At 63.4% G+C, this 13,966-nt stretch overlaps 1 protein-coding gene across 6 annotated transcripts in view; it reads right to left on the bottom strand.

Moving 5' to 3' along the window:
• TNS1 (tensin 1) overlaps window positions 1-13,966 on the bottom strand; it is a 65,260-nt gene that overhangs the window by 48,055 nt on the left and 3,239 nt on the right. For 4 of the 6 annotated variants that reach the window (XM_085310963.1, XM_085310964.1, XM_085310966.1 and 1 more), the window contains exons 2-6: window positions 7,696-7,734; window positions 4,961-5,002; window positions 1,545-1,594; window positions 828-999; window positions 393-443 (exon numbers count right to left, since the gene is read on the bottom strand). In XM_085310963.1, coding sequence (XP_085167089.1) covers window positions 393-443; window positions 828-999; window positions 1,545-1,594; window positions 4,961-5,002; window positions 7,696-7,734 — 354 coding nt within the window. The remainder of the gene's footprint in view (window positions 1-392; window positions 444-827; window positions 1,000-1,544; window positions 1,595-4,960; window positions 5,003-7,695; window positions 7,735-13,966) is intronic. The other 2 variants (XM_085310965.1, XM_085310967.1) reach the window with 2 other exon arrangements.

The raw sequence follows: 13,966 nt of genomic DNA, 5'->3' as shown, positions 1-13,966 counted from the left end.
CCCAGCCCTGGTGGAAGGAAGGAAGTACGTTAGAGGGGCTCCAGATCTCAGCCCCCAGTGGGTCACTCATAGCTTGGCTGTCCTGGGCTCCCCCAAATTCACCTGGACCACTTTAGGGGGAATCAAGGGGAAGTCATCAGGAAGCCCCTGCAGCTGGACTTGGGCCAGTGGGAGTTGAGCTGAGACCTGGCACACTCATCAGGAAGTTCCATGCTTTCCCCCAGGCTGTTACCACCTTGCCCCTATGCTAGCAAGGTGGAGTAAATAGGATGGATGCTCCTCCCCCAAACAGCTTGCAACAGGGAGCAGTGCCTAGAGTCAGCTCTTCCTCCCCTTCCCTGAGCCCTCCAAACCCTCTCCCAGTCCCTCTGCTCTCCACAAGTGCAGCTCACCTTGGGGTGAAGTTTGTTGATGTCATGTCTCCGTTCAGAGAGATTAAAAAGCTGTGAGGAAGAGAAAGCCAGCGTCAGAGGACACCTTCCTCCCTCTGCCATTGTCACCCCTCCACCTCTTCCTCAMCCTGAAACCTCCCCAACCCTCCCCCTCACAACAAGAAGCTTCCTGGGACATGTTAATATGGGGAATGCCTTGCCACAGGGCACTGCAACAGCCTAAAATTCCCATAGAGTCCAAAACAGACTGGCAAACTTCCAGGAAGAAAAATGCATTCATGCCAGTGCAAAGACTTCCCTCTCTGGCTCCGAGCACCAGAGTTGAGACCTGCAGAAGGTGAGGATGCAGGATCCCAGCCCCTGCAGCACTCTGTCCCCAGGCCAGAGTGCCCCAGCCCCCTCCCCAGCCTCACCAGAGCCAGCTGTGCCCCTCACCACGTAGCTGTCCCCGTGCTTGGATTTCAGCATATGGGCCACCTCCCGGAGGTTGCTGCGGAAGTTGTGCTCCTCAGCTGTGCTGGGGTAGGAGACGGCGATGATCCGCTCCGTGATGTACACGAGGTCCAGCTCGCAGCTGCTCTCCATGGCTGCAGACACGCTCATGCTCCTGTGCAAGAGAAGGGGCCATGATCAGGATGCAGTGTGGAGGTGGGGACACAGGTGACCATCCCAACCCTGCACAGCTCTCTGGGTTACGTGACACAGTTTGAGACATGTGGGGAAGTAGTGGCAGGGTACGGGTGCCTGCAAACTCTCCTGTTCCAAGGTGAAACGCTTTGCCCCGGGCTCAGAAAATGATCCTGCCTTGAGACATCCCTGTTGGGGTGCAGCTGTGGGGTTCCCAGGTATGTCAGCAGTCCGTCTGGAGAAGGGAAATATCAGGTGGGGCCAGGCAGGGCAGAGTTTGTCACCAGAGGGGGAACTGAGGCATGGAAGCCTCCTACCTGCAGCAGATCTGGGCACAAGCCACCCTGCGTGCAGCACCTCTACTCTGAGCTCCAGCTAAGTAACAGTGTCCCTGCCATGTGTTCCCACCCCCATGCAGTTCCCTGGGTCCCCTGCGGCGGGAGACCCCACTCCAGAGGGCTCCTGAGGAGCTGCTGTCCCAGGCAGCCGTTATGGCCCCAGACAAGGGCAGGCGCTGAGCTTTACCTGGACGTTTTTCGGCGTGACTGTCCACTCCTGGGGGATTTGGTGGCATCCTAAAGGATGAGAGAAGAAAAACTAGTCACTGCCATGGGACCCAGCCAGCAGCCAGCACCATCACCTGCTGCACCAACCCTGCCTCGGCCCCAAAATCCACGTGTCACTGCTCCGGGAGTCCCCCCGGCACCTCCCCAGTGCCATGGACAGATCACACCGGATCTGTCAGGCACCCTTCCGCTTTCCTTCCCTGCCCCTCTCCAGCCACGCGAATGGCACAACGCTGCCCCTGTGAACGAGACGCAAGATGCTAAACTTCACTATAGCACCCCAGGGCAGCCCCAACAGCCCCGGCAGAGCCAGGTGTTACGACGCTGCTGGAGCATCTCCTCCCCAACACACTGTGCTACAGGCCGCAGCACCCCCGAACCGTCACTGTCTCCAAAGCATCTCATGACCCTGACGAGCATCCTGGCAGCACCAAAGACCTCAACGGTGCTGCTCCTCCCCTGCAGCCGCGGGCACCAAACCCAGCTCATGCACCCAGCGGAGCCAGGCCAGCACTTYGGGACAGACACAGTCACAGAGGGTCTTTGAGGAGGGCATGGCTGGCAGGGAGACGGTCTCAAGCAGGTCTCAAGTTCCTCTGGTCCCAGCCAGCCCTTGTGTGTGCACACCTGGCCCAAGAGAGCAGCTTTGTACCTGCCTGGCACCGGGAGAAGGGGCAGGTTTACGGCCTGGCAGGAAACACTCGCTGCCTGMGCAGCGGTGAGGAGCCAGCCAGGCACAACGATTTGCTTTGGCCGGGGCTCTGCGGAGCCCAACGCCGGGAGGAAATGTTTGAGCTCTCAGAGCAGGAAACTTCTATTTATGCGTGTTCTCCGGCCTCAAGAATTTCATCTGCAGCCGGTTTGTTCGGTGACTTTGTGACCTCAGCCGAAAAACAAAGCAAGGTTTCCAAAAAAAACCGCTAAGGAAAAACACACTCACACCTCATTAGTTTTAGTATCTCCAGCAAACAAGCAGGAGTCATTTAAAGGCTCGTCTTGCACGGGTAGCACATCCCGATCCCCTAGAAGGATCCAAACCTGGTTAAACCAGATAGGTGCCTCTCAGCCAGCTCCCATGGGTGCCTCTTCCATCAGTGGAGCAACTCTGGAGCTGCAGGACTTGCTGCCACCACCAGCAGAGCTGCAATGCAGCTGCTTGGGGGCACAGAGTGGCAACAGAGTCATGCAACCAGCACACGGGAGCACAGCAATCTCACTGTTGTGAGATTTCCACAGCATCCTTCACCCTCCATCTCTCATCCGGCACGGTCCCTGGCTCCGCATCGGAGCCTCAGCCTGGGGCTGGTTTTCCCGTGTGCAGCCAGCGTCACTCCCTGCAGCAGCTCCTGCTTTCCATCAGCCTCACGTCCCCCTTTCAAGGTCAGGCCGCCCGGCAGAGCAGAGCTCGGCAGCCTGCAGGGCCCAGGGAGCCGATCCTGCTGGGATCCTGGGATCCTGCGAGAGCCAGCATCCTCCCTGCCCAAGTGAAAGCCATGCCGGCAGACRACGTCCCCATCTGGGTGCCTGGGTGAGGCAATAATCCCCCCTCCAAAGGGCTCCCCACAGTGCCCCAAATGCCCTAATCACCCCCAGAGGTCAAAAAAGGAGTTAAAAACCAGCAAAAATGRAGGGTAAAATCTCCTCACGCAGAATCGGGATACTTGGAGTGGGGAGACAACAGAGCAACCTTGAATCCAAAAGCAGGGTAGTCCCTGCATCACTGGTGGCCAGGAGAGGCTCCCTGCCGCAGGCTGTGCTCTGCCCTAAGCCCTCCCARYGGGAGATATTTTGGTTACCAACGCGCACCCGTCCAGCCAGCGGAGYCCCACGAGCCCCCTYTGCYCCACGCGGCTGGAGCAGGGTCCTGAGACGCAGCCTTACACGGCAGAGATGACACGGGGAAAGCGAGAATACTCCCCTCTCCCAGACGGGGAAATGGAAGCACAGGAGCGCCAGCGAGGCTGGGACACCGGAGCCCTCTCCAGCCCGCCTGCGCCTCTGCCACCACGAGCCACACGTGAACAGTGCCCACCTCCCCGTGCTCGCCCTACCTTGGCCATGGCGAGACCCTTGCTAATCCACTTCCAAGGCATGGTGGCTCCGCTCCTGGCACCCTCCCAACCTGGAGCAGCACGCTTACGCGGCAGGACCCCTCCGACAGCCCGTCACTCACGCCGGCACGAGCCCCGGGCTCAGCCATGCGGGCGCGTGGGCCGGCCCTGCTCCCTCCCCGCTCTAACCACAGACGCACTCCCGTCCCCACCAGCCAGCCCCTGCACGAGGAAGCGTCAGCCAGCGATCAACTGATAAGAATAAGCACTCGTGTTATTAAACACTTCTGCTGGCAGCTGGGCTAAAAACACGCTGTAAAAATCCCCTCTGGATCAGACACCCTAGGATGCATGTTCCCACTCAAACCAGTATGTCCCCAGTCTGGTCTGGCACAGGGAAARTTGGATCAGATTGGTCCCAGCCCCAGCTTTGACCAGTGTCCATGACTCTAGGGGAAAGATCCCTCCAGTACCAGCACCCATTGCTGTCCCACCCCAGACTGGCTTGACATGTCCCCAGGCTCTAGACACCATCCAAAAGCCACAGATCCCTTCTGGCTCCAGCTTCCAGAAAGGGCAATCTTAGCTACAAGAAAGGCTGGAGAAATGTCAGAAATCTTCCCCAGAAGAGTGTAAAGGCAGCAAAAGGGGTCCCTGACACCCCACTGGGTTTTTTCAGCTCTGAATGCTCTTCCTCTAGCTTGGAGAGGGCTGGAAACATGCCTGGACAGCTAAAGGGATGGAGCAAAGCTGGTCCCTAGGCAAGGAAGGCTCTCAGCTCCTCTTCCTTGCAGGAGCCATTCTCCCTGCACCCTAGCTGGGGATCTGCTCCACCCCTCCAGTCCCAACTCCAGAGTGCATGGAGGCACCGCGAGCCGGCTGCGGGGCACGGGGAAGCTGTCTGCGTTGACTTTGGCAGGGTGTTTGTCTACACTGTCTTAGCAACTTCATGTCCTCGGATTAAATAACATCTCCCCAGCTCTTGGACAGGAAAGCCGGCTTTGCTGCAAAAGCCCCAGCCTCCTCCAGGGCCCCCATTCAGCTCTGACACTGCCTCTTTCAGCGACCCTGGGCAATTCTCTTAGCCTTCAACTCAGCCCTCATCACAACCAGGGTGGTTTGGTGGGGGGCAGAGGGCTGGGGGGGTCTCAGCAGGGTTGGGAAGCCACAAGGGTCTCCGAAGGGCAGACTGAGGGATTTCTGCTGCAGGTGTCCCTTGGGAGCTTGTGGCAATGAAATAGGCACAAATGACCCCCAGTAACATCTCGAGGCTGAGATGAGCCTCCGCAGCTTCCCGGCAAAGACCCAGGGGCGTAACACTTACCAGGGTGTCTACCTGCTTCGTGATGCTCTCCCCCTGGGATGGCTGCAGGCAGACAGGTAACAGGAAGGAGAAGGTGAAGGAAAGGAGAAAGAGGGAGAGAGAGAGAGAGAGAGATTGAGAGACACACAAACACCAACAGAGTGAAGACTGGGTTCAAAAGTTCTCCCTGGCTATTTCTGACCCTTCCTAGGAAATGCTCCATGGTCCCATTTCCTTCCCTGCCCAGGTCCTCATGGGAAAGACATGTCCGTTCTTCCTAAAGGTCAAGAATCCCTCGAAACCCAAGCGTGGAGCTGGGGCAACTCAGAGCCCTGCTTGAGTACCAAAGGTGCGGCCATCCAGCCTCGCAGCAGCAGCTCCAGCCTCGCAGCAGCACAGGACCACTGTCGTGCTGGAGCTGATGGAGATCACTTGGCTGAGCCCAGCACCCACTCCGCTATGGGCACTTGGCACTCCTGGCACCTCTAGGATCTCTTCTGGATCCTCCATCACCAGCCCCATGSCTGTGCCCAACTCCTAGACCCCTAAAAGCAGCTGGGAGCCCCRAAACTCTCAATAATTGATGCCTCCCATGTCCCTCCTTCATGATCTTCTGGCTGCAGCAGGGCCCCAGTGCACTGCGGTGATTTGCAACAAGAAAACCAGGTCCCTGGCTGTGGCCRTGCCCCTTTGCTGAGTGCTGGGCGTTGCAGGCCACGAAGCATCTTAGTAAACAACAGAGCGAGTCCTGCACAGCCCCACACCCAGCAGGGCCATGGGCCACTGCCAGACATAGCTCCTGCAGATAAACCCAGCTCCCCCAGGGCTTGCAAACGTCCCGGGGCTTCTTGCCTCGACCCCACAGTCACTAACGGGCACTGTAAGAGGAGAGGGAGGGTACGAGAGCAGGAGACACTTGAAAAGGGGGCAAATATGATGAAATGTCTCCTGTGAAGACAAAAACAGCTTTGAAAAGGAGTTAGGGATCAGAATAAACCACCCCRGGTAGGGGAGAGCACAAAATCCTCAAATTTAGGGGGCAGGGGATGCCCATGGCTGGGAGGCTTGGGGGCAGCACAGCAAGGGGATCCAGCTGGGTGGTTCCTGGGGGTCTCAGTCCTGGGACCAGAGGAATGGAAGGGGCCCCCAAGATCAGTCTGAGCCCTCCTGCTCCTGTCCCCGGAGCCAGGCGAGCAGGGCAGGAGCTGCCATTTCCAGCCGATGGGATGGGGCAAACCCCTTTTAATTTTCTCCTGAAGCCACAGTAACGGTCCCAGCTCGAAGCCAACATGTTTTTGCTAGTGATAAGTGCCCCAGGGCGAGTATGAAGGTTGGCAGGCATGGGCAAGGGAGGGGGTGTGCGCAGAGATTAAACCCAGGGAGATAACCACAGCGGGCTGCCCGTGGCAGGCAGCGTGTTCCCGTACTTTCGTTATGTTTGTGTTCACGCGCTGCTCTTGTGAGCTTGCGCGGGGCTGCACCAAGCCTCCGCCGGGCCCTTGGTGCACGCAGGCACCCTCCACGAGTGCCCTGGTTGCACTGAAGGTACTCAAGGGCAAAAAGCCAAAATAGGGCTAGGCATTCATGTAAACCCACTCCGTTTAAGGGAGATCCCTGCCTGGCTATCAAGTGCCCAGCCCTGGGTCCTGCATGGCGCACAGCCATCCCCCCCACCCCCTGCCACTGCCAGGCTGCTGGCAGCCAAGCCCAGAGCCAAAATCCTGCCACAGCCTCTGCTCCCCTGCGCCTGCCCCAGCATGCAGAGGCCTTGGCAGATGCCTGGAGCAAGAGGAAAGAGCAGCCGTGCCGGCCCCGGGTGACGCCAACCTCAGAGCGCCGCGTGCCCGCGCGGCTCTCCCGGCTGGCACAGCCAGGCTGGGCACGGGGCAGCCAGGGAGCCCTGCTGTGCCCGGCCGTGTGCACCCTTGGGCACTGCCCTTCCCAAATCTCTGCCCCCAGCACAGACCACCCCCACCCCCACCCCCACACTCTCGTCCCAGGGCCAGCCCGCTGCCCTGACACCCCCAAAGGCCTGCTGCGCCCCACATCAGCATGCGGAGAGGGAAAAACAGCTACTGCCCCAGCGCCCCGTGACCCCAGGGACACCCAGCTGTTTTCACCATTCCCTGTATCCGGAAAGGACAGGGTGGGAAGGGCTGTGTGTTACCCTGGAGGCTCCTCGGCCTCCGTCCAGCCCCGTGTGCTTCCGGACACTCATTAAAGATCCCCAGGAGGGACAAAACAAGGGGGCGACAATACTGAGGGATGCTAACGTGCAGCCTTGGGCGCCAGGAGCCAAAGACACATCTGGTCGAGCCATCTCCGGGCATGCAAGAAACTGCCCYGGCTCCAGCTCGGGGAGGGGAGGCCATCAGCTCCCTCGGCTCCGAGGGACACCAGAGCCCGAGCGGGGTCCCATCCCGTCCAAAGGAACCGTGCAAGCCCCTTTTCCCAGAAAGCCCCCATTCGGGGATTCCCGAGACAGCTGGGCTGACCTGCTCACGCTGCTCAGGCACGGGGTGTCCCGCAGCCTGGCAATACTGGGGGATACGGCCCCGAAAACAGGGTGGGACATCAAGCCCCCAATGGGACCCCAGCACTGCTGTTTGGGGGGACACATTGGCTCAGACCCTGCAGCCCCCAGGCAGAGACAGCCCCAAGGCCAGTGCAGAACCGGGGTCTATCCCCATCCGCCAGCCCCGGAGGCCGCRCGGGCGCACGCCTGCACGCACGCAGGGCCGGCGGCGCTCGCTTACCAGCTCATAGTTGACAGGGGGGGAGCACGGGGTCGCGGCCTGCAAGAAAGCAGAAAAAGGGCAAGAATTAGTCCCTGGGCCTCAACGCCGAGCAGAGAGTGTGGGAAGGGGCCTGGCTGCAGCRTCCCCCGCGCAAGCCCTGGGCCAGCAGGAGGAAGCGGCAGGAGGACCGGACAACTCGTGCCACCCTGGGCACGCTTCCCGAGGACAAGGCTGGGCTCCGGCGTGACGGGAGAAAGCCTCGGGGCCACGCCAYGCTCTGCCACGCGTCCTCGGCCAGGGAGCCGGGGTGAGCGGGCACGGCCCCACATGGGGCAGACGGGCCCGGCACGGCACAGCGCGGCGGCCTGATGCCAGGGCACGGCATGGCAGCCTGATGCCAGGAGCAAATCCAAGCTCCTGGAACAAAACCTGGAACAAAACCCTGCCCGGCCTCGTGAGCTCTTCTGCAGACGCCAGCTGAACAGCTCAGCTATTGTTACCTTAATTGCCAGTGGCAATTACTGACAATTAACCTTGGGTTTTGCGTGCACCGCAGTCCGCCAGGAACCAGCAGCATGCCRCGGTGGGAGAGGCAGTGCCTTGTTTTCCTGGGCACCAGCAACAGCCGCTACAGCTCCGTGGCCCAGCAGAGCCCCAGAGAAGCTGGCGGTAACCAGAGGCTGTGATCCGGCACGCCTCGTCCCCCCCGAGCTCCCACCGCGCGACCCCGCGGGCGGTGAACCCCGGCGAGCCGGCCCCTGCCCTGTCCCAAGCCCCGAGGCACCGAGCCACCGTGCTCAGCGGCCAGACGCTGCTCAGAGGCTGATCCCCSGCCTTGGTGCGGGGCACGGGGACCTCCTGCGCCACCCGCAGCCTCTCCTGACGGGGGACCAGCAGGTTTCACCCCATCCCATCCCTCTCCCAGCATCCCAATCCCACTCCATCCCGGTCCGGGCACCGCGCTGCCCGAAGCCCGTCCTCTCCTCGGCCGCCCGACCGTACCCATCCTGCCTCCGTGTTTTGCTCAGGGGTTCCTCCTCCTCCTCCCGCTCCCTTCCCCTGCACGTTATTATTATGATTTTATTCTAATGCAGAAACGCTTCCATAAAAGGCCCCTTTCCCTGCCCCGCGGCGCTGGCCCCGCGCCAGCCTCCCTGGAATGTTCTCCGGCAGCGAGCTGCCTCGGCCGGGGCCGCGCCGGAGCCGGCGAGGTCCGCGCAGCGCCCCGCGCGCCCCCGCACGCCGCTCGCGCAGCCCTCGCCGGGCCCCGCTCCGCAGCCCAAGACCTTGCGGGCTCCCCCACCATGAGGATGCTCAAATAATCCCCCCCCCCCAAAAAAAAAAAAAGCTCCTGGAGCCTCAGCGGCCACCGAGTTCTGGTACGCCRGGACCGGTGACAGGGGGAGCTGCTCAGTCTCCCCCTTGGGACACGAAGACAAGAGGTCTGCATGCTACACATGGGATGTTCCTTCAGCTGGAGAAGGACAGAGCTGGGGTCCATGTGGCTGCAGTTTCCTACCCTAGTGGATTCTCTGACATCTAATACAGAGTTGTGCTCACCAGACACCTCTCCTCCTACTCACAGGAAACACTAACACAGGCTGTGTGTCTTTCTCTCTTCCCAGAAAGGCAATTTTATGAATCTTGTGGGAACTTAGCACTGTTTTCAAGCTCTTTCCCCCCTCTCAAGTTTGGCTGAAATTAGCCACTGCATTCCCAGGGAAGAGGGAAGACCCTGACCCACACAGGGCACCCGTGGTGGGCTTGTACCCMGGTGTGCAGGAGCATCCTTCTTGCTGGGAGGAAGAGGCAGCGAGGAGCTAAGCTTTCAGCCTGGCTTAGCATGGGGGAGCCTGGATCGCCCCATCTCCTCGCCCTTCCCTGCCCCGCACTGCCGGACCCCCATCCAGCCGCCTCCAGGCCTCGGGCCCCTCTGCGCCCAAGGCCAGGCAGGCTTGGCGCCCGCGGGCAGGCAGCGCTGACCGACCGCAGCCATTTGCTCTCCTTCTGTGGGCGATTTTTTTACCACCCAGGCTCTGGCGGGGAGGGCGGCTCGGACGGSAGTGCCAGGGCACAGAGCGGAGACCCTGGCAGAAGGAGCCCAGCAGCCGATCTAGGGGGAGAGACGGTTCCTAACTCCCCCTGCCCCAGCTGGGAAAGGGCAGGCGGGCTTTCTAGGAGAGAGATCTTGAGTTCGTCACCTCCAGAGCCCAAACTAAGACTAAGGGCGATTTGGGACTGTGTAGGAGATGGAGGTCACCAAGAGACCATCAGCAGCCAAGGGGGACCCCAAAACCCACCACAGCGGTACCACGCCTCCGGCATCCCCGGAATGGTGTAGATTATGGGAGATGCTGGGGACACCACGGGTGACAAGGGCACCGAGGCCACGGCGGGGGGCTGTCCCCGAACTCAGCCATGGGACCCCCTGCTTGCCGGGAGCTCAACTCTGCTTTCTTCCTCCACTCCTTACACGGAGAGGAAAAAAGGCACTAAAACACCCCAAAAGCCCTCTCAGGTTCCCCAGGCGGCCGCAGAGCCCTCACCTGCCTGCCACTCTGTTGCTCTGCATCACCCTGACTTGCCAGCGGGGACCACTTTGGGCCAGAAAAGGCATTTCCCAACATGGGTGGGCTCCAGGGCACTGCACCCAAACAGCAGGAAGTCACCCAAATCAKGCAGCGGTCCCCAGCCCTCCCCATCTCCGCTGGGACAGGCAGGGAGCAAGACGGGCTCCCAGGGGACGCGGGGCCAGCGGGTAGCACGCACGTGTGGGGTGGGCTCACACGGGGGGTGGGCAAGACCCCTGGCGTCGCGGGCCTCCCGAGCCCCCCCCCAGCTCGCGACGGAGGATGACGATGCCGGGAGCGCAGAGTCGGCTCCCGCCGGCCTCGAACCGGGAGCAGAGGGCGGGGAGGCGCCCCAGGACCGCCGCCGCCGCCCGCATCGCCAGGGAGCGCGCGCTGGGAGAGCGGCGGGGCGGGCGCGCGCCCCTCGGCCGGGCTTCGCCGTGCCGCGGCGCACACAGCGGCCTTTCTCCTCCCCGCCGCCGGTGTTTGCATTCCTGCCGGCCGGCTCCCGCCGCCGCGACCCCTCCGCCCGGCAGCCCTGCCCAGGAATGCGAGGAACGAGGCGCAGCGGCATCGCCACGGACCCGCCGGCCCCCCGGCCCCGCCGCGCCCCCCACGTCGCCTTCGCCGGGGGGCCGTTAAACGGAGCTGGCGCTTCCCCTCCCTTTTGCACCCCGATCTGCGGGGGCCGCCCCCCCGCCCGGCCCCCGGCGCTGCTCCCAGCCCCCGGGGCTCTGCACCCCGCAGCCCCAGCAACCTGCAACCCGCTTTTAAACCCAGCTTTGCCTTGCAGGCGAAGGCCAAGCAGCAAAACCGCCGCAGCCTGGTCTCCAGGTGGACTAGCACCCGCGGCTGGGGGCCTGCGTGGGCTCTCTGATGTCCTGCGGAGGGCTGGGCCCACGCTGCAGCCTTCCCTTTGCGGGACGCTGACGGGCTCCGTCTCTCCTACGCAGCTACCAGCCGTCACGAGCCCTGCRGAAACTTCCTATCCCTGAGGTTTGCGCCCCTCTGCCCAGCGTAACCGCCTGGCCAGCCACACCAAAGTCAGGACTGCCCGGAGCCCACCGACGCRTCCCCGCGTCGGAGCACGTCATCGGAGAGTGACTCTCCTCCACCGAGCTGCCTCCCACGGCCCGCCGCGGGGGACGTGCCAGGCGAGGGGGCATCGCCCGGTCCTGCTCCAGCCAACGCGCTCCCCGCAGCATGTGCCCGCGCTCGCCGAAGCGCCGCCGGCCTCGCACGGCCCCGAGCACGCCGCAGCGGCCGGCCGAGCCGCRGGCCCCGCGGGCGACACAGCAGGCGCCGGGAGCGAAGGCGTGGGATGGCAGGGGAGGGATACGCTCCGCGCCYGGGAGACAAACCTCCGCGGGAGGGCCCCGCGATTCGGGAGCAGGCCGGGTCCGGACGGCACCGAGCGGCTTCTCCTGGCCGGGGCAGGGGGAGACGCAGCGGAGCCGGCGCGCGCGGGGCCAGGCGAGGGCTGGCCCGCAGCCCGCGGCCCTGCCGGCCTGGAAGCCGGTGGGTTATACAGGCCCATCTCTGACGCATATCCCTTCCTTTGGGTGGCGGTTTTTGTTTTTCCCTTCCCCAGGAGCTCCGATAAACATTCCTGAGCCGTCCGATATCCGGGCCGGTGCTGACTCTTGCAACGCCAGGACTGACGGCGTGAGCCAACAAGCCCCCGTGTGAATCCCGACACGCTCGGGTCACGCGAAAACCAGACTCCTGGGGCCAAAGCAATAAGAGGGCCCCCAAAATCAGAGCGCGTCCCGCTCGGACGCGGGCTACCCCAGAGGCAGGGGAAGGCCCCAGCGCCAGCTCACGACCCCACAGCAGGACCCCATAGATGCGAGGAGGGAGCCAGGCCGAGCGGGCGCCCCCGCCTTCCCCGCGGGCAGCCGGGTGCTTCGGAGGGGCTCACGGCGAGGCAGCCGGGCTGGGCTCGGCAGGCAGGGCAGGGACGCGAACGCCCACCGAGAGGCGGCCGGCGGGCAGGCGAGGCGGCGAGCGGTTCCCAGCGCCGCGCGCCGTTCGAGCGGCCCCAGATGTTTCGCTCTGCGGTCGGAGCCGCCTCGCCCCCTCCCGAGAGCCAGCCCTTCCCAGCTTCCCACGGCGAGGCACGGAGACGCCGGCAGTTGAGCCGAGCCGGCGCRGTCGGAGCCGGAGAAGCGCCTGCCAAAAGAGACCCCTCCACCCCAGACCACACGTCAAGGCTGGAGAACGCCCCACCACCACCAGCAGCAGCACCCCGGCCCCATCCTCCAGCATCGCCCCCAACGCAGGCTGGAGGGCTCGGACACAGGCACTGCCCTCCTGGACCCCGGCCCGAGAGGGATTCGGACCCCAAATGAGGGGAGCAAGGCACCTAACTGCCTTCAGCACTTCTGACCCCCAGAAAGGGGGGGGGCAGGGAGAGGGGCTGGAAGCAGGACCCTGACGAAACCATCTCGCAGGGCGGAAAATGCAGTTGCCAAAGAGGACGGTGACTCAGTGGCGCGTTCAGTGCCCAGCGGGATGATGCCGGGGTGGCACCAAGAGAGACTGCGTGGTGAGACGCCAGCTCAGCCCGCCCCGAGCCCACCCGCCACAGCAACCCCAAGAGCTCTGCTTTCACCCAGTCCCACATCACCCCACAGGGGACCTCTTCCCTCTCAGGAAGGTCACCCGAGCTCCACGCCACATCCTAGCTGGGCTGTGCAGCACCTGGGTTCCCCCATTGCTTTCTGCTCACCCTGAGATCCTACCCCAGCTGAGGGGGGATCCTGGGGACAACCACCAGCCACAATACCCTCTTGGTGGCTCTCAGAGCGCTTCCCTCGAGCTCTGCAGCTGCAACCAAGCCACGCCAAAGCCCCTTACATCACAGCAGAAGGAAGAGGATGAGCTCTGCTCCAGCACCCCACAGCAGCCAGGGGCAGAAGATGCTTTAGGAGATCAGGGTTGGGGCTGCCAAGCTGGGAAGTTGAAAAATRTTGACCCCCTTCCAGCACTCCTTCCAACCTTGGTGGACCAGCCTTGCTGAGCATCCCACCCCCTTCCAACCACCAACTGCTGCTGGGGATCCAGGAGATCCCTGACCCTCAAGACAAGGCTAGGCGGCTCGGAGAGAGGCAGCAGCGGCGTGTCCGAACAGCCGACAGCTCCCAGACCGACCTGGGCTCAAAGACAGCTCCGCCGGCCACCGACCTTGCCCACGTCGGCAACACGCTCGCCCTGCTGGGGTCGGCCTCCCCCCGCCCACCCCACGCGCTGCCTGCTGCCTCCCTCCCCTCCCCGTGCCCGGCCGCCGAGCYGCACATTTCTCGCAGCCCCAGCTAATCTCCCGGTTATGCAACAAGTCCCCCGCGGGAGGACGGCGTGTTTCGAGCCGCGCCGCTCGGCCCTGCCTCGCGTGGTGCTCAGCCCTTCCTAACCCACCCGGGCCTCTGCCCAGCCCTGATCCCGGGCACGCGGGCAGCCGGGAGGCGGACGACACCGTGCCGCCGCGCAGGGCTGCCTGCAGCACCGAGGCGCGCGACGTGCCTTGTGCAACGGCCGCAGGCGTGGGCCAGGCTGCCGGCCACCAGGAACGCGGCAGCAGGTCAAGCCGAGGGAAGTCACCCGGCGCGCTCGGCCCTGCAGATGGGACCGCAGATATGGCGAGGGAGGTCCCGCCAGCGCCCCGAGAGCCGGCGCGCAGCCCGCCCGGGCACCCCGGCCCGACGCGGGACAGTCGCCGG

Source organism: Rhea americana, unplaced genomic scaffold (assembly GCF_003343005.1).
Source record: "Rhea americana isolate MKP2758 unplaced genomic scaffold, rheAme1 scaffold_33, whole genome shotgun sequence".
NCBI classification, from domain to species: Eukaryota; Metazoa; Chordata; class Aves; order Rheiformes; family Rheidae; genus Rhea; species Rhea americana.
This window is presented reverse-complemented; position numbering and strand designations above follow the sequence as displayed.